This window comes from Tachyglossus aculeatus, chromosome 6, assembly GCF_015852505.1.
Source record: "Tachyglossus aculeatus isolate mTacAcu1 chromosome 6, mTacAcu1.pri, whole genome shotgun sequence".
In the NCBI taxonomy this organism is placed as follows: domain Eukaryota; kingdom Metazoa; phylum Chordata; class Mammalia; order Monotremata; family Tachyglossidae; genus Tachyglossus; species Tachyglossus aculeatus.
The window spans coordinates 21699227-21726557 of NC_052071.1; the positions used below are offsets into that span (position 1 = coordinate 21699227).

The 27331-nt window shown below is 48.6% G+C and overlaps 1 protein-coding gene across 2 annotated transcripts in view; it reads left to right on the forward strand.

Annotated features, from left to right (window-relative positions):
• Window positions 1–21501, forward strand: part of SEPTIN6 (septin 6) — a 62379-nt gene extending 40878 nt beyond the window's left edge. Inside the window, exons 6-11 of one of the 2 annotated variants that reach the window (XM_038747917.1) lie at window positions 5596–5692; window positions 6328–6496; window positions 7608–7740; window positions 10811–11001; window positions 13492–13536; window positions 17825–18347. In XM_038747917.1, the coding sequence (XP_038603845.1) occupies window positions 5596–5692; window positions 6328–6496; window positions 7608–7740; window positions 10811–11001; window positions 13492–13495 (594 nt within the window). In that variant the 3' untranslated portion in view covers window positions 13496–13536; window positions 17825–18347. Of the gene's footprint in view, window positions 1–5595; window positions 5693–6327; window positions 6497–7607; window positions 7741–10810; window positions 11002–13491; window positions 13537–17824; window positions 18348–20464 lie in introns of those variants that run through there. The other variant, XM_038747916.1, reaches the window with a different exon arrangement.
• Window positions 21502–27331: the final 5830 nt, after the last annotated feature.

Sequence of the window (27331 nt, forward strand, 5' to 3'; positions counted from 1 at the left end):
CTCCCTTCAAGGCCCTACTGAGAGCTCACCTCCTCCAGGAGGCCTTCCCACACTGAGCCCCCTCCTTCCTCTCCCCCTCTTCCCCCTCTCCATCCCCCCGGCCTTACCTCCTTCCCCTCCCCACAGCACCTGTATATATGTGTATATGTTTGTATGTATTTATTACTCTATTTTATTTGTACATATTTATTCTATTTATTTTATTTTGTTAATATGTTTTGTTTTGTTCTCTGTCTCCCCCTTCTAGACTGTGAGCCCACTGTTGGGTAGGGGCCGTCTCTGTACGTTGCCACCTTGTACTTCCCAAGCGCTTAATACAGTGCTCTGCACACAGTAAGCGCTCAATAAATACAATTGAATGAATGAATTCTGGATCCCAAACGGCATGATTGAGCAGAGGCTGGGAGGGCGATCTTCCCCCATCTCAAAGAGAGATCAGCGGGGCCGGGGCCTGCCAGAATTATCAGGCTGAAAATTCAAAAAAACACTGGTCCCTGGAGGCAGGTGATTGCCTGTTCCAAATGACCCCCATTTTTTTTTTTATATGGTATTTAAGTGCTAACTCTGTTCCAGGCATTGTACTAATCTCTGGGGTATCTATACAGTCCACATCCCACCTGGGGCTCAGTCTATTTCTCCATTTTACACATGACGTAACAGGCCCACAGAAGTGAAGTGACTTACCTAAAATCACCCAACAGACATTTGGCAGAGCCAGGATTAGAACACAGGTCCTTTGACTTCCCAGGCCCATGGTCTCTCCACTAGGCCATGCTGCTTCCAGCCGTGGCCATGGGTCCCACACACGGAGCATGGCATTTCTCCATGAAATGAGTGGGTGGGAGATCTCTCGGTTGGTGCTAGAATGGAGTTTGAGCCCCGTTGGAAGGGAGTGAGCAAAGAGAGAGAAAGGGAATGGAAGATTACTGAAGCCACATGGGTCGGGGCTGGGCTCTGGGCAGTGGCTGGGAAGTTCTAGTCATGAAATTACAGTAATTGGAAAAAGTGAGCAGCTCGTCATCTCCACCAGCACTGCGGCTCAGAGATAAAAATACCCGAAACATTTGCCTTTGGTTTCTTCCCGGGATTTTTCTGATCCCGAAGGACCGTACTGAATCTCGCCAGGGTTCCGCTCCCTTGGCCTATGGGAGGATACAAATCAAAGATTTGGTGAGCACTTTCCCCGCCCACGAGCCGAGGTGAAGTCACCGGGATCCCGGGGCACCGTGACGGGCTCAGGCATCACGGCTGCCCAGCCCTTCCCATTCAGTGCCCGCTGTTCCTGGCCGGACCTCCCGGCTCTGCCGAGGGTTGGGGTGGCCTGGTGGCAGGGATGCATGAGGAGGCCTGGGAGGAAAGTGGGGGGCTGTTATGGGGAGAGGCGGGAGAATGTCTGTCTGGGGTCCCAGGCCTGCCGTCGGGAGGGAGAGTGGACCGAGGCTGCGGTCTGCAGAGACCTCTGGGGACCGGCTGGGCCCCCCAACACGTAAGATTATATCGGGCCAAACTCAGTTAAGCTGTGGAATTTCTCTCACAGACTCTGTGTGTGCAGCCATCCTGACTCTGATTCTGATCCCCTCCAGGGTGGGCCCAGAAGGAAGCGAGTATTTAGACAGTCCCTTATATGATATGATGATAATGACGATGATAATAACTGTGGTACGTATTAAACATTTGCAGCGTGCCAGATACACAGTCCAGTCAAATCAGACACAGGCCCTGTCCCACGTGGGGCTCACTGTCTAAATGGGGTGCTGCAGGGAACGGATATTTAATTCCCATTTACAAGACGAGGAAACTGCGGCATAGAGAAGTTAAAGTGACTTGCCCAAGGTCACTCAGCAGGCAAGTGCGAGACTCAAGGGTAGAGCTCAGGTTTCTGGACTCCCAATCCTGTGCTCTTTCCACGAGGGCACGCTGCTTCGCGTCGTAGGCATGTTATGTCCCTTGGCTACTGTGGGTTGGTAGAATGGGATGATTTAGGACAGCAGTGCCAGTTCGGAGGAGAAGCAACGTGGTCTAGCGGGAAGAACATAGATCTGGGAATCAGAGGACCTGGGTTGCAGTCCCGGCTCTTCCACTTACCCGTGGTGTGACCTTGGACAAGTCACTTCACTGCTCTGTGCCTCGCTTATCTGTAAAATGAGGATTAAATCATCCTCCTTCCAATTTTGTCTGTGAGCCCTGTGTGGGACATGGACTCTATCCAACCAGATTAGCTTGTATCTACTCCAGCGCACAGTACCATGCCTCGCACATAGTACATAGTTAATGTGCTATGAGAATCAGTGTGGCTCAGTGGAAAGAGCCCGGGCTTTGGAGTCAGAAGTCATGGGTTCGAATCCCAGCTCCGCCACATGTCTGCTGTGTGACCTTGGGCAAGTCACTTAACTTCTCTGAGCCTCAGTTCCCTCATCTGTAAAATGGGGATTAAGACTGTGAGCCCCACGTGGGACAACCTAATCACTTGGTATCGCCCCAGCGCTTAGAACAGTGCTTTGCACATAGTAAGCGCTTAACAAATGCCAACATTATTATTATTATTATTATTATTATTATTATTATTAATAATAATGAGTACTATTAAGTAAAAAGAAGCTCCGTTCTTCTAGTCACTGAGACCACACTCCAGGCCTGTGTGTACATTATAGTTAGTTTTCTTTCATTCATAAGTGTATACGATGACTAACCCTCAGATTGTTATTGGTACATGAGATTCTGGGCCGAACCAGGCCTGCTCTCAAGTGGACTTTTCCTTCAGGACAGTCTGTCACCAATTTGCACCCCTAGAAACCATTCATTCATTCATTGTCGTATTTATTGAACGCTTACTGTGTGCAGAGCACTGTACTAAGTGCTTGGGAAGTACAAGTTGGCAATGCATAGAGATGGTCCCTACCCAAAAATGGGCTCATAGTCTAGAAGGGGGAGACAGACAACAAAACAAAACATGTGGTCAGGTGTCAAGTCGTCAGAATAAATAGAAATAAAGCTAGATGCACATCATTAACAAAATAAATAGAATAGTAAATATGCACAAGTAAAATAAATAGAGTAATAAATCTGTACCAACATATATACAGGTGCTGTGGGGAAGGGAAGGGGGTAGGGCTGGGGGGGACAGGTAGGAGGAGAGGAAAAAGGGGGCTCAGTCTGGGAAGGCCTCTTGGAGGAGGTGAGCTCTCAGTAGGGCTTTGAAGGGAGGAAGAGAGCTAGCTTGGCGGATGTGTGGAGGGAGGGCATTCCGGGCAAGGGGGAAGACGTGGGCTGGGGGTCGACGTCTGGATAGGAGAGAACGAGGTACAGTGAGGAGGTTAGCGGCAGAGGAGCTGAGGGTGCGGACTGGGCTGTAGAAGGAGAGAAGGGAGGTGAGGTAGGAGGGGGCGAGGGGATGGACAGCCTTGAAGCCGAGAGTGAGGAGTTTTTGCCTGATGTGTAGGTTGATTGGTAGCCACTGGAGATTTTTGAGGAGGGGAGTAACATTCCCAGAGCGTTTCTGCACAGAAATGATCCGGGCAGCAGAGTGAAGTATAGACTGAAGTGGGGAGAGACAGGAGGATGGGAGATCAGAGAGGAGGCTGATGCAGTAATCCAGTCGGGATGGGATGAGAGACTGTACAAGCAAGGTAGCGGTTTGAATGGAGAGGAAAGGGTGGATCTTGGCGATGTTGCGGAGGTGAGACTGGCAGGTTTTGGTGACGGATTGGATGCGTTGGGTGAACGAGAGAGCGGAGTCGAGGATGACACCAAGGTTGTCATCAAGTCTATCACCACCAAGTCTATCACAGGTCTGGGCCTTTGGGACTAGCCCAGTGATGGTCTCTGCCTGTCCCAGCCTGGGCAGGCCCCGGGGGTGGGGATGGGGACCCGCAGAACTAGATGAGAACCTGGCCGAACCGGCACGATCCAGAGCTCCCCTGGGGAGTTGTTGCCCAGACACAATTGTCCCAGAAAGGCAGCCCACAGAGCCCCCACAAGCTAGGTCTGGTCTTCTTTGGTTTGACTCAGCTCACTTTCAGCTTGTCCATGGCAAGGCCCCCTCACCACACCCCCATACGCCTGAGATGGAGGGTCCTCTGGGGTCTGGGAGCCTTGGGGCTGCCTCGAGAGGACCTGCTGGGCCCCAGCACAAGCCAAACCAACTGGTCTCGGAGGGAAGGGCAGGGAATATTTTCGTGAGATTGCTTTATTGGACTTTCCCAAGCACTTAGCCAGTGCTCTGCACACAGTAAGCCCCAATGCATATGATTGATTGATTGATTGCAAGAGTCCCTGACCTTTTCTAGTGTCCTCTCTCGGTTCGACGTGGCTTCCTGTTTGCAGCGTTCAGGCTCAGCTGGTATTTGTGTCTGGCACTTCTTGCGGCCGATTTCATCTTCCTGCTCCTCTCTCTGCATTTTCAGTTTTTTGGCCAGCTGGAGGAGGGGGTAGGAGGAGGCTCGGGATGCAGCCGTGGCTGTAAGGAGGCCTGGAGCGAGACACTGCTTACTGGGCAGCACAGCTAGGGATGGCTGCAGTTCTGCTGGTTAGAACCACAGGGTTCAGCCCAGGGCACCGCTAAATTGGGGGTGGGGGTTAGGGGGTGGTGGAAGAGAGAGAGAGACACAGAGCGAGAGGAAGAGAGAGAGAGTTCCCCAACTGCCTGCATGCAGTGGGAAGGCATTTTCTTTTTTATGGTATTTGTTAAATTCATTCATTCATTCAATCGTATTTATTGAGCGCTTACTGTGTGCAGAGCACCGTACTAAGCGCTTGGGAAGTACAAGTTGGCGACATATAGAGACGGTCCCTACCCAACAACGGGCTCACAGTGCTTTCTTTGTGCCAGGCATGGCACTAAGCGCTGGGGTAGATACCAGCTAAACAGGTCAGACACAGTCCACGTTCCCCTTGGGGCTCTTAGTGCTCACCCTCATTTTACAGATGAGGGAACTGAGGCACAGAGAAGCTAACTGACGTGCCCAAGGTCACACAGCAGACTAGTGGTGGAGCAGGTATTAAAGCCTGGGTCCTTCTAACTCTCAGGCCCATGAGCTATCCACGAGACCACACTGCTTCTCATTTAGGCATTAAGAGCTGGGGGTTCTCCTGAGATTTCAAAGGCAAGTCGGGGGCATGAGGGAAAATTAGTGTTATTATTATTATGAGCCAAGAAGTGCCCCTTGTCCATACATTGAGCCTTCATGGGGGGTCTTTGGTGCCCTCTGCTAGAATGAGCACCCTCGTAAAAGGACCTGAATTGCAGGGCGAATGTCTAGGCCCCGCAGTCTCCCATGCTCTATTTCTCCATAAAAATGAACACAATCCAGAGACCTTCCTGCCATCACACAGCTAAGGGGGTCACTGGGGTGGTCTCTTGACTAGGGAAACCCGATGTCCACACTCATGGAGCTGGGTTCGCAGAGACTGGCCAAGCGAGAAGCCGGCATCCGGCTGGTCACAGCCAAAGTGGCCAACGGGTCAGAGGCCCGGGAGATGGCCTGGATCCAAATGGGAGGCCCAGACTCATGGAAGGAGGAGGAGTTGGGCCTGAGTGGGCGTGAACATGGTGCCCCTGAGCAGAAACGCTGAACCCTCATTTGAATTCTGTTCCAGGCTCATTTGCCGTTCGCCGTCATCGGAAGCACAGAGGAGCTGAAGATTGGCAACAAAATGATGAAGGCCCGGCAGTACCCTTGGGGCACCGTGCAGGGTGAGTGAGAGCCAGGGAGCGCACTGGCCAGCCCTTTGTACGCCTCCCCTGCCAGCCCTGTTCCTCACATCCCATCTCTGCGCCCTGGATGGCACCCCAGGTGCAAGCCACCGAGTCTCATTCTGTCACCACCCCCATCCTCTGCATCCCACGGCCTCTGACCAAGAATCTGACATTGACAGGGCCAATTAGCTGCCTATCCTCAGTCTCCCCCATCTGCCTCAAAACGAGCGGCTCCTCTTGTCTGCCAGGGAAGGAGATGTGATTGAAAGAAGCCTGTGGAGAGGCTTGGGAGAAAGGGAAAAGGAAAGCAAATATGTGTATATATGTGTGTGTGTGTGTGTGTATATACATGTGAGGGCATATGTGCTTTAGGTGTTTCAGCAGGGGCTGGAGGGTTCCCGGTGCTGGAGGTGGGCTCCTTTGAGACATCCAGGACAGGGGGGATGTAAGAGGTCATCAAGCAGGACCCCCTACCCGTGCTGGGCAGTTGAAGGTGGACGCTGTGGTGACGCCCCTTGTCCCCCGGGGTGGCGTGCGTTCTGGCCAAGGAGGTGCGTGGGCTGGAGACCTTGGGGACCAGGGCGCTGCCAGCACCACCGCCTCCCTGCCGACCCCCAAACTCCTCCTTGCAGTTGAAAACGAGACCCACTGTGACTTTGTGAAGCTGCGGGAGATGCTGATCCGCGTGAACATGGAGGACCTGCGGGAGCAGACCCACGCCCGCCACTACGAGCTCTACCGGCGCTGCAAGCTGGAGGAGATGGGCTTCAAGGACACGGACCCAGACAGCAAACCCTTCAGGTAGAGACCCTCACGCATTCACCTCCAGGGGAGACGGGCGGCATGGACCACCTGCTGGACTCGGAGACCCGTCACCCGGGGCCGGCTCAAGATCTGGCCAGTTCTCCCTCTGTTGTTGTTTTTTAGTTTGGGGGGGGGGGGGGGGGGGGGGTTTAATGGTATTTGTTAAGCATTTACTATGTTCCAGGCACAGGATAGATACAAGCTAATCAGGTTGGACACAGTCCATGTCCCACATTAGACCTCCAGTCTTAATCCTCATTTTACAGATGAGGGAACTGAGGCACAGAGAAGTGAAATGAGTTGACGAGGTCACACCATAGACAGGTGGCTGAGCTGGGATTAGAATCTAGGCCTGGGCCTTTCCACTAGACCCCGCTGCTGCTTTAGTTTATGCGATCCAGCGTGTCCTGCTTAAAATCAGATCTAAGTCCATAACTAATAATAATAACAATAATGGCACTTATTAAGTGCTTACTATGTGCAAATCACTGTTCTAAGCTCTGGGGAGGTCACAAGGTGATCAGGTTGCCCCACGGGGGGCTCACAGTTTTAATCCCCATTTTACAGATGAGGTCACTGAGGCCCAGAGGAGTTAAGTGACTTGCCCAAAGTCACACAGCTGACAAGCGGGAGAGTCGGGATTTGAACCCATGACCTCTGACTTCAAAGCCCGGGCTCTTTCCACTGAGCCACGCTACTTCTGAGCTGCCCATAATCATGGACCCACCACCTTACCCCCTGCCTCCTTTACAGGTTGGGGAGAGCTCAGGTGCACAGAGCAGTTTGTCTTTTTGAAAGATTAATCAATCAGTGTGGGTATTGAGCGCTTACTATGTGCAGATCACTGTTCTAAGCACTCAGAAGAGTATGATACAACAGAGGCTGTAAAGGTGATGGGATTGAACCTCTTGCCTCCACCAAGCCCTATCGTGATTTTGATGGAGAAGAGCGGGGAAGTGTAAACGGTGCCGTTGGTGCCACTGGTCGACCAGTGGGTCTGGGGGTCTCGGAGAATCCAGCCTGAGCCGGGGAGGGTCTCCGGAGACTGCTCTCAACAGATCGGGGCCCTATGGGGACACAGGGAACGATAATCCGGTTTTATCTGTAGTTTACAGGAGACGTATGAGGCCAAGAGGAATGAATTCCTGGGTGAGCTGCAAAAAAAGGAGGAGGAGATGAGACAGATGTTCGTCCAGAGAGTAAAAGAGAAGGAAGCAGAGCTCAAAGAGGCTGAGAAAGAGGTAACGATGGGGCCTGATGCTGACTGGGTGGAGAAGGGGATTGGGGGCTGAAATGGGGGGTGGCGAGATGAGAGAGAAGGTGAGCCCACCGGACCCCTCCCCTCGTCGTTCCTCCTCTCCTTCAATGCCTTCTCCACTCCTTCCCTCCTTCCCCTCCCCCAGCTATCCCACTCCAGCTGCCCGAGAAATGGACACCAGCTCCCAACTGGGGAGCCCCGGGGCGGTTTCTGAAAACTCAGACTCCAGTGTTGGACATTCTTGATTTTCCTGTTTTCTTTTGGCTCCCTTCTGTGGTCCCTGAGAGTCTCGGCCTTTGTGGTCTGCTGCTTTCTCGATCAATGAGTTAGGGGTTCAGAGATGGAAAGGACACTCGTGCTGCACATCCCAACTTTGATGGGCTTCGTCCCACTAGTATTTCTCCTTCGCACGATCTAGGTTCTGATAGTCAGAACACTAGACCAGTTACCAGACATGTGGTCTGACTGTGCTGGACATCACCCGCCAAATCTAAAATGGCAGAAGAATAAAATCATAGGCCTTGAATTTTCAGAGAGTGGTAATAATATTTATTGATCGCTTGCTGTATGCAGAGCACTATACTAAGCTCTGGGAAGGAACATACAGCGGGGAATTAGGCATGCTCCCTGTCCTTCGCTTGTCTGCTGTGTGACCTTGGGCAAGTCACTTCACTTCCCTGTGCCTTAGGTACCTCATCTGTAAAATGGGGATTGAGACTGTGAGCCCCATGTGGGACAGGGATTGTGTCCAACCTGATTACCTTGTATCTACCCCAACGCTTAGAACAGTGCTTGCTTGTACATAGCAAGCATTTAACAAATACCATTAAAAAAAAGTATGTAGGAGAGATGAAACAAAACACTAAGACAACATACAGACTCAAACCAAGTAGGATGGTATAGTGCTTCTTAAATTTTTCCATGGATATTTCTTATTGGTTCTCTCATCTCAACTTCACAATGTCCTTCTTATCCTGAAATAAGGCACAGAGAGGTTAAGCAACTTGCCCAAAGTCACCCAGCAGGTCTGGGGCAGATCAAGAGCTAGGCTCCTAGGCTCTTTGCCTTGGACTGACGCTTTCCAAACCTTCTGATCAGTGTCCTATGCGATGCATAAGAAGCACTGAGGCCTAGTGGAAAGAGCACACGTCTGGGAGTCAGAAGCTTCCAGTTTCTAGTCCTGGCTTCACCGCATACCTGCTATGTGACCCTGGGCAAGTCAGTTGACTTTTCTGCACCTCAGTTCCCTCAGCTGTGAAATGGGGATTCAATACCCATTCTTCCTCCTGCTGTGAGCTTCATATGGGACCTGATTATCTCGTATCTATTCCATTCATTCATTCATTCATTCATTCAATCGTATTTATTGAACGCTTACTGTGTGCAGAGCACTGTACTAAGTGCTTGGGAAGTACAAGTCAGCAACATATAGAGATGGTCCCTACCCAACAACGGGCTCACAGTCTAGAAGGGGGAGACAGACAACAAAACAAAACATTTAGACAGGTGTCAAAATCGTCAGAACAAATAGAATTAAAGCCATAGGCACATCATTACAAAAATAAATAGAATAGTAAATATGTACAAGTAAAATAAATAGAGTAATAAATCTTTACAAATATATATATACAAGTGCTGTAGGGAGGGGAAGGAGGTAGGGCTGGGGGGATGGAGAAGAGGAGAGGAAAAAGGGGGCTCAGTCTGGGAAGGCCTCCTGGAAGGTGAGCTCTCAGTAGGGCTTTGAAGGGAGGAAGAGAGCAAGTTTGGCGGATGGGTGGAGGGAGGGCATTCCAGGCCAGGGAAAGGATGTGGGCCAGGGTCAATGGTGAGACAGGCGAGAACGAGGCACAGTGAGGAGGTTAGCGGCAGAGGAGCGGAGGGTGCGGGCTGGACTTTAGAAGGAGAGAAGGGAGGTGAGGTAGGAGGGGGCACGGTGATGGAGAGCCTTGAAGCCGAGAGTGAGGAGTTTTTGCTTGTTCTTGGCACTTAATAAGTGCTTAATGAATAACAAACTTATTATCATTATTATTATTATTATTATTAATAGTCTGGTGGCACCTCTTTTCCCATTTCTCTTCCCTCCCTCCTTTTCCCTCCTCCCTTGGAAGCCCATGGAAGTTGAGATATGGAGGTTCACAGGTAGCACTCTTCAGGTACAGGGAGATGCCAATTTAGCATGCCGCTGTCTGGTGTTGGACCGTGCTAGCTTGAGCTTGCCCTTCTGCTGAGGAACTCAAATCATGCGTCAATCAGTGGTATTTTTGAGTGCTTACTCTGTGCAGAGCATTGTCCTAAGCTCTTGAGAAGTGGTAGACATGTTGCCTGCTAACAGTCTCTTTGGGGAGACAGACATTGACATAAATTGCCCTTAGGGCACAGTGTTGATTCTCCAGTCCCATGGATGTGCCGCAGTTTTCCGGTTGGGAAGCGCTGCTTCCAGCCATCGGAGAAGGCTGGAGGGGCCAAAAGGAACGGACGTGGCTTTTTGGACTGGGGTGGTCCCGGGATGGATGGGGCCTCTAGGGACAATGTTGGAATTACCTGCCAAACTGCTGGAATTCTGCTTGCCGCCCCTGCCATTTCTCTTTTCAATAAATCAGTGGCATTATTGAGCCCTTATTATGTGCGGAGTACTGTACTAAGCGCTTGGAGAAGCAGTGTGGCCTAGTGGATAAAGCCTGTGCCTGGGAGTCATAAGGACCTGGGTTTTAATCCCAGCATCACCACCTGTCAGCTGTGTGTCCTTGGGTAAATCACTTAACTTCTATGCCTCAGTTACCGTGTCTGTAAAATGGGGCTTAAGACTCTAAGCCTCATGTGGGACAGGGACTGTGACCAACCTGATTTGCTTGTATTTGCTTGTAATACAGTGCCTGGCACATAGTAAACGCTTAACAAATGCCACAGTTATTATTATTGTCGTTATTATTCAACAGAGTTGGAGGTTCGTTCCCTGCTCGCAACAAGCTTACTCTCCTCCTCCTCCTCCTCCCCGGGAGGGCTTTGCCCAGGGCTCTGGGGGTCCTGCCCAATCGCTCGACCTTCTTTTTCAGCTGCATGAGAAATTTGACCGCCTGAAGAAGCTGCACCAAGATGAGAAGAAGAAGCTCGAAGACAAGAAGAAGTCTCTAGACGATGAAATGAACACATTCAAGCAGCGGAAGACTGCGGCAGAGCTGCAGTTCTCCCAGGGTCAGCAGGCGGGCGGGTCACAGACCCTGAAAAGGGAGAAAGAGAGGAAGAAGTAAGTGGGGGTGGGGGTGGTGGGGGGAGTGTGGGGGTGAAGGAGGGAGTTGGTCTTTGCCTCCTCGTTGAGCTTCCCAAGGAGCATGCTTGGGGGGTGAGTCTGTCCTGGCCAGGTGCTGGCTCCCGGGCTTCCCTCTTCTGGAGCTGGAAGAGCTCCCGGTAGGGAGACAGATCATCCCATCCAGCCTCCTCCCGGGAAGCTGCGAGGTCCCGGAGCTCTGGCGGGGACCCAGACATCAGGTGTCGGGGATCCCCAGGCCCCTCTGAGGACACACCTCTTGACGGTGGTGGTGGATGGAGACCGAAGATAGCTGATTCCCTAGTGGTGGACAAGACCCAGAAGGGTGTAGCCAGGAGCAGAGAGGCTGCCCTCTCTATAGACACATTGTATTTTCCTTCAGCCGCTACTGGCCGTTGGTAGGTGTGTGCGTGGCTGTGCCACTCACTGGGGGAACCACAGTCCAACCCAGGCGGCACACCTGAGAAGACGGCCTGAGCTTTGATCACAGCCAGCCAACCATGACTCACCGCGGCCTCGATCACCAAGGCTCCCTGTCTTTCGTCCTGGCCTCAGGGCCCTCAGGAAGGGGAGAATCTCCAGAGCTTGCTCAGCCAAAAGGCGGGAATGGGGTCACTAGTTCTTGGTCACTCTATTAGATCCCCCTCACCCTGGCCCCCCGCAGTCCGAAAGAGCTTTCTAGGTGGGATTGCTTTTTGGCTTTGTCTGCTTCCAACCAACTCACCCGGGGGCATTTTTCACTTGGCAAGAAGGGGGACTGTTAGCTCCTCCTCCCAGGAGTGATGGTGCTAGGGATTTCTAAGGGAAGATTATAGTCTGTCTTCCCCATCCCGCTGATCCCACTCATAGATCATCCCCAGACTGTCAGACTGTTTGACCTGTCTCAGGAGCGGTCTGGGACCAAGTTCCATATCCTGGGCCGCTTTCCCTCCAGGCTGCTCTGAGGAACTTGCAAGCCCGGAGGGAGTTCTGTCCTCATTTCATTCCTGAGATAGCTTCACAAGTTCTTCAGAATTAAAAGGGAAACCAGCATGACAACTGAGAGGGAATCATAGGGAAGCAGCATGGCCTAGTGGATAGAACACGGGTCTGGGAATCAGAGGACCTGGGTTCTGTTCCCGGCTCCTCCAAGGGTCTGCTGCGTGACCCTGGGCAAGTCACTTAACTTCTCTGTGCCTCAGTTCTGTCATCTACAAAATGGGGAGTCAATGCCTGTTTTCCTTCCTTCTTAGACTGTGAGCTCCATGTGGGACTGAATATCTACCCTAGTGCCTAGAACAGTCTGTGACACATAGTAAGAACTTAACAAATACCACTGTTATCGTTATTATTAATATGATTATTGTTATAATTATTATCTCAAGAAGGAGAGGTTTCATCCTAGCCACCCTCCTTATGCTGTCTCCTGGGCAAACAGTGACTTCAGAAAGTCAGTGTTCTACAGGCATCCCTCATCGAGGACAATTCGAGATGAGAAGTAAAATCGGTAATAATAATAATAGTAATGATAGCATTTATTAAGCGCTTACTATGTGCCCAGCACTGTTCTAAGCGCTGGGGAGGTTATAAGGTGATCAGGTTGTCCCACGGGGGGCTCACAGTCTCCATCCCCATTTTATAGATGAGGGAACTGAGGCTCAGAGAAGTTAAGTGACTTGTCCAAAGTCACACAGCTGACAAGTGATGGAACTGGGATTTGAACCCATGATCTCTGACTCCAAAGCCCTGGCTCTTTCCACTGAACCATGCTGCTTCTCAGCAGATGACTATTACTATTCCATTACTATTATCTTAGGTAGTAATGGAATTCTGACTTGGCACTGAAGAGGGTGAATTCCCCATTCCCTCTCCTCTGGAGAGGTCTCCCCAACCCTCAGCTGAGGCTTACGGTGACTCTTCACTTTTTCACGCCTTCCTGGCTTGGCAGATCCCTTGGAAGAGAGAGCCTTAGGAGCGGTGTAGGGAAGAGATCAGAATTAAAACTCACAGCCCCTGAACCACAAGGGTCTTCGAATGTCTGTGGCTCAAGAGATAAAGAACAGACTGAAAACTTCAGGGGTTTGAGTTCTTGTCCCTGCCCTGATTCCTCCCGTTTCCCTCTGGGGACAGTTGCGAAGATCCGGTCCACGCCAGAGGATGTGTACGTAGCATGCCCATTAGACGTCACCTGGAAAATTAGGGGTTGCTAGGCAGAATTTTACATTATGGGTAACTTTTCAGGAGTGAATCTGTCCCGCGGAAACAGACCCCTGTCCTGACCTCTTCCCAAAAGTGGCCTCAGGATACGTGGTAAATGGGTGAACAGGATTTGGCTCGGGTGAATCCCTGCCCGAGTGTTCCTCAGAGGGACCAAGGATGCACAGTCCCCATCCGCTCCCCTGACTTCTGCCTCGGCCACTTGCGGTTGCTCGTGATGATTTGTGTGCCCTTGTCGTCACTTCATCTTCATCGGCTCTTACTGTTTTACAGTTAACCCTGCTGTTTGCTGCATGCTGCATGAACCCCAGTGCCCCGGTAAGCTTCATTAACTCATGTAGAATCGGCAGTGGGAAGCAAGATGCAATTTTTATTTTTCTCTGGCTCCCTCGGGGGTCATCCCCGGGGCTGGTAGCAAAGCCAGGGCTAGGGAACGGACGTTTGGCTGAAGTGTGAGTGAGCCTGGCTTGGAGGCAGCCGGTTCCTGCAAGGGTTGATTCAGCTGAGGAACGCTCCTGTTGGCAAACGGATCTGGTCAGTTAGCCCAGGTTTTTAGTCAGATTAAATCCAAGGCTCATACACCCCCGTTTCCAGGCCGTCCCCCCCAACCGTCCCCGTGGGCTTCTGCAGTCAGGGCAGCGGCAACAACACTCTCCTTATGCTCAGGTCCTAGATCTCCTCAACCCTTTGCAGATGGAAACTGGGAAAATAAGTCTGCTTTGGCTCTGTCCCGAGGGTACGTCGGAGTGTGACTAATCTGAAAGGTCAAGTCTAGAAACTCAGCTATCCTCCTGTCTCCTAAAAGCCGGAAGGCGGGGGACTACAGCCTGGTGGGAGCCGAACCACCTGAGATAACTTTGGAAAGGTTAAATTTCTAGTTTGCTAGAAACGCTGAAGGGTGAATGATCAAAAGCTAAGTTGGGCCTTATTGCCTCCAGCCCAGAATGCAGGCTGCAGGACAAATCCTAGTACAGTGCTTTGCATGCAGTAAGCGCTCAATAAATACAATTGATTGATTGATTGATCCTGTAGAGAGATTGAGAAGCAGCATGGCCTAGTGGATAGAGCACGGGCTTGGGAGTCAGAAGGACCTGGGTTTCGATCCTGGCTCTGCCACTTGTCTGCTGTGTGACCTTGGGCAAGTCACTTCACTTCTCTGTACCTCAGTTACGTCATCTGTAAAATGGGGGATAATAATAATAATAATAATGGCATTTATTAAGCGATTACTATGTGCAAAGCGCTGTTCTAAGCGCTGGGGAGGTTTCAAGGTGATCAGGTTGTCCCACGGGGGGCTCGCAGTCTACATCCCCATTTTACAGATGAGGGAACTGAGGCACAGAGAAGTTAAGTGACTTGCCCGAGGTCACACAGCTGACAAGTGGCGGAGCCGGGATTTGAACCCACAACCTCTGACTCCAAAGCCCGGGCTCTTTTCCACTGAGCCACGCTGGATAAGACTGTGAGTCCCACTGTGGGATGTGGACTGTGTCAAACCTGATTAGTTTGTATATACCCCAGTGCTTAGCACAGTGCCGGACACATAGTAAATGCTTAACAAATACCATTAAAAAAAAAAAGAGGCAGAGAGAAGTTTCAGAGTGGGCATGCTCACTGTACATGGCTCTCTTCAGGGTCTGAGAGAACAGTTCCTTTCCGTTTCCAGGGAGACATTGGGGGAAATGAAGAAAAGTCACGGAACCTGGCTTCCCAGCCTGTCTGTTGGGCTCAGTCCCTTCACGGGGCAGTCGGTTGGAAACTAGTTTCCCCGGGATTCCCGGAGTAAGTAGTAGTCTCATCTCCGGCCAAACCATAAAGAAGATGTAGCGCAGCCTTTGGTGCCCCTCGCTGCCCACGGAATCACGCAGACAGCTGTCAGTCAGCCCCTCCACAGGTTTGGAGGGGTAGTCACTATGCCTGCCGTTGTCTGGCTGACAGCAAATGGTCATCATCATCATCAATCGTATTTATTGAGCGCGTACTATGTGCAGAGCACTGTACTAAGCACTTGGGAAGTACAAATTGGCAACATATAGAGACAGTCCCTACCCAACAGTGGGCTCACAGTCTAAAAGGGGGAGACAGAGAACAAAACCAAACATACTAACAAAATAAAATAAATAGGTGTGAGAGGAAGCAGATATTGGCCTGTCAGAGCAGCCCCCAACCAACAGCACTCATTTGGGAATTGGTGGGGGGGCAGGTGACAGAGGACACCCCAGAAGATTACTGTTCGCCGTTGTTTTTGGATGGCTTCAACCACTCCTGGTAACTGTACCCTACTGTACACTGGGCTCAGAGTCAAAGAAAGTTTTTGTTCACAGCCAACAATTGCAGGCAATGCCTCTGAAGGGTCATTTGTGCTAATGGAATGTGTATGTCTATATTAAATAGAGATAGATAGAGAGAAAATGTATGTGTTTATCAAAATTTATTTGTGAGTTATATACAGATACAGAGATATGCCCACAAATAAGTAAGGAAAAAGGGGTTGTCCATGTAATCCGTTTCCCTCCCACGAAAAAAAGACCCACCTCATTTTGATGAATATTCATTCATTCATTCAATCGTATTTATTGAGCGCTTACTGTGTGCAGAGCACTGTACTAAGCGCTTGGGAAGTACAAGTTGGTAACATCATCATCATCAATCATATTTATTGAACGCTTACTGTGTGCAGAGCACTGGACTAAGGGCTTGGGAAGTCCAAGTTGGCAACATATAGAGACGGTCCCTACCCAGCAGTGGGCTCACAGTCTAGAAGGGGGAGACAGACAGCAAAGCAAAACATGTGGACAGTTGTCAAGTCATCAAAACAAATAAAGCTAGATGCACATCACTAACAAATATCAGTCCAGACCCATAACGACAGAATCGTGTGTGTGTGGTTTTTGATCCTTTAAAATCTGACCTAGCGGTATTTAGCAGCTGCTATTTAACGGGGATAGACCTGGCTCTGGAAATGAAAAATCTAAATGTGATACTAAAGCTGTACCCCAGCCGTTTGCCCCAGGGGAACCCCTCGCTTCCCCAAAACGCTTTCAGACCTCCCCAGGATGAGTGGCAGGGGCAGGAAAGGAATGCAAAAGTCCTACTTTTTCAATCGTATCTATAAGCCCCAGGGAGGAAGGATTCCAGAGTGGCTGCCTAAGCAGGGAGGAAATGAAAGCTTTTCTTTAAGGGGGGGTGTTGAGGGGATTGTGTTGTTGGCTCCTTTTGAAGGAGGGGAGAGTGTGTGTGTGTGTGTGTGTGTGTGTGTGTGTGTTGTCCAAAAAACTGATTAATCAGCAATCACCTTTTTATTTGCTTATTCATTAGTGACCATGTTTTTTTTTTATGCTTTTTTAAGTTCATCCATCCAATCATTAACCCAGCTTCTCTTTTCGTTTTCAGTTTGGGCTTCCTGTAGACCCCTCCCCTCATTCCCTACATCCCCGCTAACTTGCCACGCGTGGTCCCTGGGTTTTCCTCGCACCCTCCCCTCCCTGCCTCGGGCAGGGAGTGCCAGAGCCCGAGGGTGGGTCCGGCCGGGGGCAGAGCATCCAGCCGTCCATCACTCCTTTGGTGTGGGGCTCTCCCGTCCCCAGTCTGGCCCGACCCTCCTGCCGCACTGCACTCGGTAACCCGTGCTGTGTCCGTCTGGCCCCGTCCGAAGGAAATACTTGCCTCCTCACAGCCTGGGAGTTCATCATGTGGTCAGGCCTCATAGGTCTGACCACTGCCCCGGGATGACCAGCGCAGTGGGCACCTCCCGGTCTCCGGGGCCCCCGCAGCCTCCTTCACGTCTCACTCAGGGCGGATCACTCCAAGGAGCGGGGCCACGGGGACCTAGGCCCCGACCTCCTTGCATGAAACCTGCCTCGATTTCCAAAGGGCCTTAAGGGTCTGCTTCACGCACGCTCTGCCTAGGAGGCGGGGTGTGTCTAATGAACGTTCCATTTTTTATTATCATTATCAGTAGTAATAATAAACACCATTATGAGTTGGAGCCCCTTTCTTCTGAAATGCTCAAGCCCCTCTCCTTGGTGATCTCAGTAGCATTTATTGAGTGCTTACTGTGTGCAGAGCACTGTACTAAGTGCCTGGAAGAGTACAATCCAGCAGAGACGTAACGAGCACTTGCCCTCTGACGGCCTTCTCATTCGGGCCAGGGTCGGCTTGTATGGTCTGCTTTTTTATTTTCAGAGACACAGGTGAGGCTTGGGGTTTTATATCTGCTTTGGGAACTTTGACATTTTGGTTTTTGATATATTTGTCCAGAACATCTTCCTATTTAAGGACTCGTGGGTCTCAGAGGGCCCACAGAATGAGCACTATTTGTTTTAAATGCGCAGGTTCCAAGAAAGTCATTTGCTTTGAAGGGGCCTGGCACAGTCCCGAAGGTATTTATTTTGGGGCCCCTTCCGAATGTACTGTGGTTTGGGGATCTGGTTTTCAATAGACTGTTTACGTGGAGTGTATTTGTACTGGGAGACGTTTTAATGGCCGGAGGCATCCTCTGTTGGAAAACGTGAAAAACGATTTTATCTTTTGTCAGGGAATTGAAAGAATCCTACGTGTCAGTGAACTGTGGTTAACATGGCGTCTCTCTGCCCTTCCTTTGCAGTAACCCATGGCTCTGTACTGAATAGTGTTTTTGCTACAGCGGGCTGGAACGGACCTACCCTCAGCCCTTTAAAAGCCGACGTTCCAATTTTAACTGACCGCTTCTTGAAGCGGGCCAGCCGCAGAATCGCTCCTAGGCACACCTCTTCTCCTCGGCCCCCTTCCCAGCCCCCTCGGCCCATCCTCGCTGCCCGCCACCGACCATTTTGCTCTTTGAAAAATCGTGTCAGACAAGGCTGCTTGGAATTTTCAGGCACTGCAAGGATTTTCCCCGTCCCCCTTTGTTAACCTCTCTACAGCTCAGAACGATTGAAATATTAGAAGAAGACAGATGAAAGCGAGCGGAGGGAATGTGAAGAATATTTTTTTTTCTTTTGCCGTTGACGGAATGAGCGTGCCGTCTCAATGCGTATTTATTCGTGAGTTGATAAGGACATACGCCTTCTTGGTTCACTGGGTGGGGGCGGTTGTGACGAGAGGCAGAAATCAGAGTGGCCCCGTGGAAAGAACAAGGGCCTGGGACTCGGAGGACCTGAGTTCTAATCTTGGCTCTGCCACTTGTCTGCCATGTGCCTTTGGGCAAGTCACTTCACTTCTCTGTGCCTCAGTTTCCTCTTCTGTAAAATGGGGATTCAGTCCTACTCCCTTCTACTTAGATTGGGAGCCCCACGTGGGACAAGGGCTGTCCAACCTGATTATCTTGTTTCTACCCCAGCGCTCCGTACAGTGCTTGGCACAAAAGAAATGCTTAACAAGTGCCATTTTAAAATAAGCGCTATTCTACGTAGATGTTGATGAAAGTGATAAAATGTTCATTGGCCTGGTGGACAGACAGATCCATTCGCAGCGTCTCATAGCTTCAGGAGGGGCTTGTCCCAACTGACATTGACAACAGTGATAATAATAATTGTGGAAAGTGTTAAGTGGTTACTTGGTGCCAACCACTCTGCCAAGGGCTGGGACAGCTACAGTATTGAGACCGGACACAATCTCAGTCCCACATGGGGCTCATAGCCCAAGGTGGAGGGAGCCCAAGTATTTAATCCCCATTTCATTCATTCATTCATTCATTCATTCATTCAATCGTATTTATTAAGCGCTTCCTGTGTGCAGAGCACGTACAAGGCACTTGGGAAAGTACAGTACGGTGATAAACGGTGACATTCCCTGCCCACAAGGAGCTCACAGCCTAGAATGGGGGAGGCAGACATCAATCCAAATAAATAAAATTACAGATAGATCCATAAGTGCTGTGGGGCTGAGGGCAGGGGAGAAAGGACAAAGGGAGCAAGTCAGGGTGACACATTTTAGAGATGAGAAAGACGAGGCACAGAGAAGACGAGGCAGATGGCCGGGCTGGACTTTCCGAATCCCAGTCCTGCGTTCTCGCTTCTAGGTCACGGTGCCTCCTTAGGGTCGGTTACCTTAGAGAGGCTAAACGTCACCTGGAGGAGATGGCTCCGGAACAGGCGTTCCCCCATCTGGCTCCCAGCAAGCAGAGAGAGATCATCCCTGACTAGATTAGTTCCAGCCTGTGGCTCTGCTTTCCCTCCTTTCATTATCTGGTCCTAAGCCATGCTTCCCCCTCCACCCCAAAACGCGAGGAGAGGTAGCTGGTATGTCCTTTTCTGAAGTAGGAACAGAGATGGGATCGATCGAGATGAGGTTGACCCGCCGGCCCCTGCTGCCGAACTGCCAGGGACCCCAGAGAGGGTCTCCCGGCTGTGTATTCCCGAGAGCCCGGAAGGCATGGTGCCCTCACGGTTTGCCCGGGGCCACATGGGGCCCAGCAGATCTCAGGTGGTCAACAGTACAGTTGGGTCTGTTCCGCCGTGACATAGGAAAGGCTCCATTCTCGTCACCCAAGCACTGTCTCTCTCTTCCTTTTGAGAGGAATTAGCTGGGACGACGGGCCCGCGGGATCTCGTGTGGCTTAGGATGAGCCAGAGGTGCTGAGATCATGTTTCCCCCGCCCCCAAACCCACCCACCAACCCACGAGGGAGCCCAAGCCGGGTCTCGTATCAGAATTCACTCTCACAACTTTTAAAGTATCCGTCAAAGCATATTTATTGTCTCAGGTTTTCTCTCGCACTGTAAAGAGCCAAAGGAATATTTTCTTTTCCTTTAATGGAAAAGCTTTTTTTTATGGTATTATAGCTAGTCCCTTTTTTAAAAAAAAAGCCGAAGTCCTCTAGATATTGGTCTCTCTGCCTCCAGTCAGACAAACCTCACCGTCTTGGAAATGGTTGGTGCTTTACTGTCTGCCTGGACCGGCTGAGATTTTGCCAGAATTTGGGGTGGTTTTTTTTTTTGTTGTTGTTGTTGGTTTTTGCTTTCACTTGCCAAATTGCAGGTCACTGTTTTGAACATCAAAACTTTAAATGGTATTTTTAAAGTGTGCGCGTGTGTTTTGTAATTAAAGAAAAGAAAGTTTTTAATGGGTGTGTGGTTTTCTTAAGCAGCGCGGCTTCTGTCCTGTGGCCCGGTTCTGCCGGAAGGGCATAGTTCCTGGCCCGACGTCTCGTTACAGGCACAGTTCCCTCTGTTTCTTGCTTTGAATGTCTTTTTCCTTTTGATGATTTCATGTTTTCTTTCCCTCTCTCTCTCCTCTCCCTCTGTCTCTCTCTCGCCCTTCTCTAGCTTTTTTTAACCTTGTCTTCGGCAACCATGCTGAGTCTAAAGAAGACTGTTGCGGTAGAAGAATTAGGGGTCTTATATTGTCTGAGAACAAAACCAAGCCCCTACCCCCACGCCCCCCTCCAAAACTCATCCGTGTTCATGTCTCGGCCAGAAGCTTTCTCCTGACTTGCATGGTATTTTAAGTGGAAGCGTCCTATCTTCATGTAACAAGGCAGATCTCTGGGGAGACCTCCTGCTTTCTGTGCCCATAAAACTCGGAGGAACGACAGAATGTACTAAGAGAAACAAGGTACCTCTTATGCACCCTTGTAAGCTTCCAGGATGAAGCTGGGCCCAATCGATCCTGGGTCTGGAGGTCCCAGATAGAAGACGTAGTAGTATGTCTTTTTTCTTGTTTTGAAAAAGCAAAGCAAACAACAAAAACTAAAAAATAGTTCCCCCGCTCGTGGTTTCTTGGACTAAATTGCCCTGGCCGCTTTCAGACATTTCTAAATTTGAAAGAAATCCTCGAAGGCAATGGTCCTACCTCCTGCGGCATCCAGGAAAAGCAGCTGTGTCCCCTCGCTACCTGCTAACCGGATGAGCAAGTGAACCCAGGAAGTGGGTTCAATTGGCTAAGGCACTTGTGAGTCATTCAACTTTCGGGGGCCTTTTGGACTGAAAAGAGAGTGAATTTCTTCTTAGGCCAGGAGATTCAGGGGAGAGCCAACGATATAACCGGTAAATCCATCCTGAAGCTTTCGTTGGACTGACATCGAAATACCGTGTGAGCGGACTCCGCGTCCCCCACCCTCTATTCGATCCTGTTTTGCTTGTCTGCTTGTCTCTCTCGAAATGCATGTTTTCCCAGATCTGTATTTGTTTTTCCTTTCTCTTCCCTCTCCGTGTCCCTTTTTGCCTGTGAAGATGTGACCCGTCAGGGCACCGTGCCCTCATCCCCACGAGAAATCTCACACAACCAACCAGCACTGTTCGGCATCAAGCCTTTCTATATGTCAATTTTCAATAAAAAAGAAAAATAAATGCAAAAATCACTATCTGGTCTGTTCCGCTTAATGCTCTGAGTACCGCTGATGACAGGTTCCTTCTCCGCCCAGCCTCTGCGTCCCACTTGCCGTGGGGCTGAAGAAGAGGTGAATAAAGCGTCTGCACCCTTTATTCACCTCTTCTTCAGCCCCACAGCACACACACATATGTCTGTAATTCATTTATTTATATCCACGCTTGTCTCGCCCTCGAGTCTGTAAGCTCGTTGTGGGCGGGGAACGCATGTACCAACTCTGTTGCAGCGCGTTCAGCCAAGTGCTTGGTACAGTGCTCTGCACAGGGTAAGTGCTCAATTAAATGCCATTGCTTGATTGAGAAGGTGCAGTTTGGAGAAAGGGCTAGAAGTGAACGAGTGGCAGCTAACACAAGGTAATACTGGAGGGACACAAAGGTGAAGCCCCTATCGACTCCTCGAGCTTGAAAAAGTCTCCTTTTTCAGTGACTGTGGCAAAGAAAAAAACAAAAAAAATAACCTCCCCTTGTGTGTAACTCAGCTATTGACATCATCAATCTAGGACCCAGTCGGAGCCAAACCAAAATGTTCCTTAGCTCAGCCTGTAAGGCTGCAAAATCTGACACGGGGTCCTAATTACGGTATTCGTTAAGCTCTTGTGTAGACACTAGATAATCAGATCGGACACAGCCCCTGCCCCCGTGGGGTTCACAGGAGAATGGGTATTTAATCCCCATGTTATAGGTGAGGAAACTGAGGCACAGAGAAGTTAAGTGCTTTGCCCAAGGTCACCCAGCAATCGAGTAGCAGAACTTGGATGAGAACTCAGCTCTCCTGACCCCCCAGGCCCAAGTTCTTTCCACTAGACCACAGCTGCTTCTCCTCCACCCCGGGCACGTATAAAAATATCTTTGTACTCGGTTGCTTTACCCCGTCTGTAATTTATTTTGTTCCTATCCCCCTCTTCTAGACTGTAAGCTCCTTGAGAACAGGGATCATGTGTACTAATTCTATTGAACTATCCCAAGTCCTCTGCACACTCAAGGTGCTCAATCAATACTGTGGATTGATTGAACATCACAGGGGACCAGCTGGCACTTCAAACTAAACGTGTCCCAAACTGAACTAGTCTTCTTCTGCCATTGTACACATTGTACATATTTATTATTTTTTATTTATTTATTTATTTATTTATTTATTTTACTTATACATATCTATTCTATTTATTTTATTTTGTTAATATGTTTGGTTTTGTTCTCTGTCTCCCCCTTCTAGACTGTGAGCCCACTGTTGGGTAGGGACCGTCTCTATATGTTGCCAGCTTGGACTTCCCAAGCGCTTAGTACAGTGCTCTGCACACAGTAAGCGCTCAATAAATACGATTGATTGATGATTGATTCTGCCCCCCTCCCTTTCTTCCTCACCCAGTCCCCTAAGGGCTTCTGCCTCCTGTGAAGCGGCGTGGCTCAGTGGAAAGAGCCCGGGCTTGGGAGTCGGAGGTCATGGGTTCGAATCCCCACTCTGCCACTTGTCAGCTGTGTGACTTTGGGCAAGTCACTTCTCTGTGCCTCAGTGACCTCATCGGTAAAATGGGGATTAAGACTGTGAGCCCCACGTGGGACAACCTGATCGCCTTGTATCCTCCCCAGTGCTTAGAACAGTGCTTTGCACATAGTAAGTGCTTAACAAATGCCATTATTATTATTATTATTATTATTATTATTATTATTATTGTTATTCTCCTGCCCCTTCTAAGTGTGGCTTCTAATTTTCACTCTGGGTATGGTTAGAGCTGACTGGTCATTGCCTTTAATTCTCCGGAAGGAGAAGGGCGGTAGAAAAGGCCTACAAATAAATTCAGAGCGGCAGCGGTCTGGAGGCCCGTGTAGACCCCAGGCTGTGGACCTGACTCAGTGGAAAGAGCCCGGGCTTGGGAGTCGGAGGTCGTGGGTTCTAATCCCGGCTCCGCCACTTGTCAGCTGGGTGACTTCGGGCAAGTCACTTCACTAGGCCTCAGTTACCTCACCTGTAAAACGAGGATTAAGACTGTGAGCCCTGTGTGGGATTCATTCATTCATTCATTCAATAGTATTTATTGAGCACTTACTGTGTGCAGAGCACTGTACTAAGCGCTTGGGAAGTACAAGGTGGCAACATATAGAGACGGTCCCTACCCAACAGCGGGCTCACAGTTGGAATAACCCGGTTACCTTGTGTGGCCCCCAGCACTTAGAACAGTGCTTGACACATAGTAAGCGCTTAACAAATGCCATCATTATTGTTATTATTACAGTGCTTAGAACAGTGCTTGGCACATAGTAAGTGCTTTACAAATGCCATCATTATTATTATTATTACAGCGCTTAGAACAGAGCTTGTCACATAGTAAGCGCTTAACAAATGCCATCATTATTATTATTACAGCACTTAGAACAATGCTTGGCACATAGTAAGCGCTTTACAAATGCCATTATTATTATTACAGCGCTTAGAACAGTGCTTGGCACATAGTAAGCGCTTAACCACTGCCATCATTATTATTATTATTATTACAGTGCTTAGAACAGTGCTTGGCACATAGTAAGCGCTTAACAAATACCATCATTATTATTGCTATTACAGAGCTTAGAACAGTGCTTGGCACATAGTAAGCGCTTAACAAATGCCATCATTATTATTATTATTACAGCACTTAGAACAATGCTTGGCACATAGTAAGTGCTTAACAAATGCCATTATTATTATTATTACAGCGCTTAGAACAGTGCTTGGCACATAGTAAGCACTTAACAAATGCCATCATTATTATTATTATTATTACAGCGCTTAGAACAGTGCTTGGCACATAGTAAGCGCTTAACAAATGCCATCATTTTTATTGCTATTACAGAGCTTAGAACAGTGCTCGGCACGTAGTAAGTGCTTAACAAATGCCATCATTATTATTATTATCACAGCACTTAGAAAAGTGCTTGGCACATAGTAAGCGCTTAACAAATACCATCATTATTATTATTATTAATACAGCGCTTAGAACAGTGCTTGGCACATAGTAAGCGCTTAACAAATGCCATCATTATTATTGCTATTACAGTGCTTAGAACAGTGCTTGGCATATAATAAGTGCTTAACAAATGCCATTATTATTATTATTATTATTATTACAGCAATTAGAACAGTGCTTGGCACATAGTAAGCGCTTAAATGCCATCATTATTATTATTATTATTACAGTGCTTAGAACAATGCTTGGCACATAGTAAGTGCTTGACAAATGCAATTATTACAGCGCTTAGAACAGTGCTTGGCACACAGTAAGCACTTAAATGCCATCATTATTATTATTATTACAGCACTTAGAACAGTGCTTGGCACATAGTAAGCGCTTAACAAATGCCATTATTATTATTACTACAGCGCTTAGAACAGTACTTGGCACATAGTAAGCACTTAACAAATGCCATCATTATTATTGCTATTACAGTGCTTAGAACAGTGCTTGGCATATAAGTGCTTAACAAATGCCATCATTATTATTATTATTATTATTATTACAGCAATTAGAACAGTGCTTGGCACATAGTAAGTGCTTAACAAATGCCATCATTATTATTACAGCGCTTAGAACAGTGCTTGGCACATAGTAAGCGCTTCACAAATGCCATCATTATTATTACTATTACAGCGCTTAGAACAGTGCTTGGCACATAGTAAGCGCTTCACAAATGCCATCATTATTATTACTATTACAGCGCTTAGAACAGTGCTTGGCACATAGTAAGCACTTCACAAATGCCATCATTATTATTATTATTACAGCGCTTAGAACAGTGCTTGGCCCATAGTAAGTGCTTAACAAATGCCACCATTATTATTATTATTACAGCGCTTAGAACAGTGCTTGGCCCATAGTAAGCGCTTAACAAATGCCACCATTATTATTATTATTACAGCGCTTAGAACAGTGCTTGGCCTATAGTAAGCACTTCACAAATGCCATCATTATTATTATTATTACAGCGCTTAGAACAGTGCTTGGCCCATAGTAAGTGCTTAACAAATGCCACCATTATTATTATTATTACAGCGCTTAGAACAGTGCTTGGCCCATAGTAAGCGCTTAACAAATGCCACCATTATTATTATTATTACAGCGCTTAGAACAGTGCTTGGCCCATAGTAAGTGCTTAACAAATGCCACCATTATTATTATTATTACAGCGCTTAGAACAGTGCTTGGCCCATAGTAAGCGCTTAACAAATGCCACCATTATTATTATTATTACAGCGCTTAGAACAGTGCTTGGCCTATAGTAAGCGCTTAACAAATGCCACCATTATTATTATTATTACAGCGCTTGGAACAGTGCTTGGCCCATAGTAAGCGCTTAACAAATGCCATCATTATTATTACTATTACAGCGCTTGGAACAGTGCTTGGCCCATAGTAAGCACTTAACAAATGCCATCATTATTATTATTATTACAGCGCTTAGAACAGTGCTTGGCCCATAGTAAGCGCTTAACAAATACCATCATTATTATTATTATTACAGTGCTTGGAACAGTGCTTGGCACATAGTAAGCGCTTAACAAATGCCACCATTATTATTATAGCGCTTAGAACAGTGCTTGGCCTATAGTAAGCGCTTAACAAGTGCCTTCTAGACTGTGAGACCTTTGTTGGGTAGGGACCGTCTCTATATGTTGCCGATTTGTACTTCCCAAGTGTGCTCTGCACACAGTTAAGCGCTCAATAAATACAATTGAATTAATTTATTCTGATGCCGTTGATGCCTAGCTACTTGTTTTGTTGTCTCTCTTCCCCCCTTCTAGACTGTGAGCCATCTCTCTGTTTAGTTCATTCATTCATTCATTCATTCATTCATTCAATGGTATTTATTGAGCGCTTACTGTGTGCAGAGCACTGTACTAAGCGCTTGGGAAGCCCAAGTTGGCAACATCTAGAGACGGTCCCTACCCAACAGTGGTCTCACAGTCTAGAAGGGGGAGACAGACGGCAAAGCAAAACATATTAACAAAATAAAATCAATAGAATAGTAAATAGGTACAAGTAATAAAATAAATAGAATAGTAAATACTGTCTAACGGATAGAGAGCGGACCTTGGAGTCAGAAGGCCCCAGGATCTAATCCCGGCTCCGACACTTCTCCGCTGGTTGTTTTCGGGCAGGTCACTTCATCATCATCATCAATCGTATTTATTGAGCGCTTACTGTGTGCAGAGCACTGTACTAAGCGCTTGGGAAGGACAAGTTGGCAACATCTAGAGACGGTCCCTACCCAACAGCGGGCTCACAGTCTAAAAGGGGGAGACGGAGAACAAAACCAAACAGACTAACAAAATAAAATAAATAGAATAGATATGTACAAGTAAAATAAATAGAGTAATAACTAAGTACAAACATATAGACATATATACAGGTGCTGTGGGGAAGGGAAGGAGGTAAGATAGGGGGATGAGGGGGAGAGGAAGGAAGGGGCTCAGTCTGGGAAGGCCTCCTGGAGGAGGTGAGCTGTCAGTAGGGCCTTCTGGCACACAGTTCAGTACACAGTAAGTCACTTCTCTGGGCCTCAGCTACCTCATCTGTAAAATGGGGATTAATCAATCAATCAATCAATCGTATTTATTGAGCACTTACTATGTGCAGAGCACTGTACTAAGCGCTTGGGAAGTACAAATTGGCAACACATAGAGGCAGTCCCTACCCAACAGTGGGCTCACAGTCTAAAAGGGGGAGACAGAGAACAGAACCAAACATACCAACAAAATAAAATAAATACATTTGTACTTCCCAAGCGCTCAGTACAGTGGGTAGGGACCGTCTCTCTACGTTGCCAACTTGT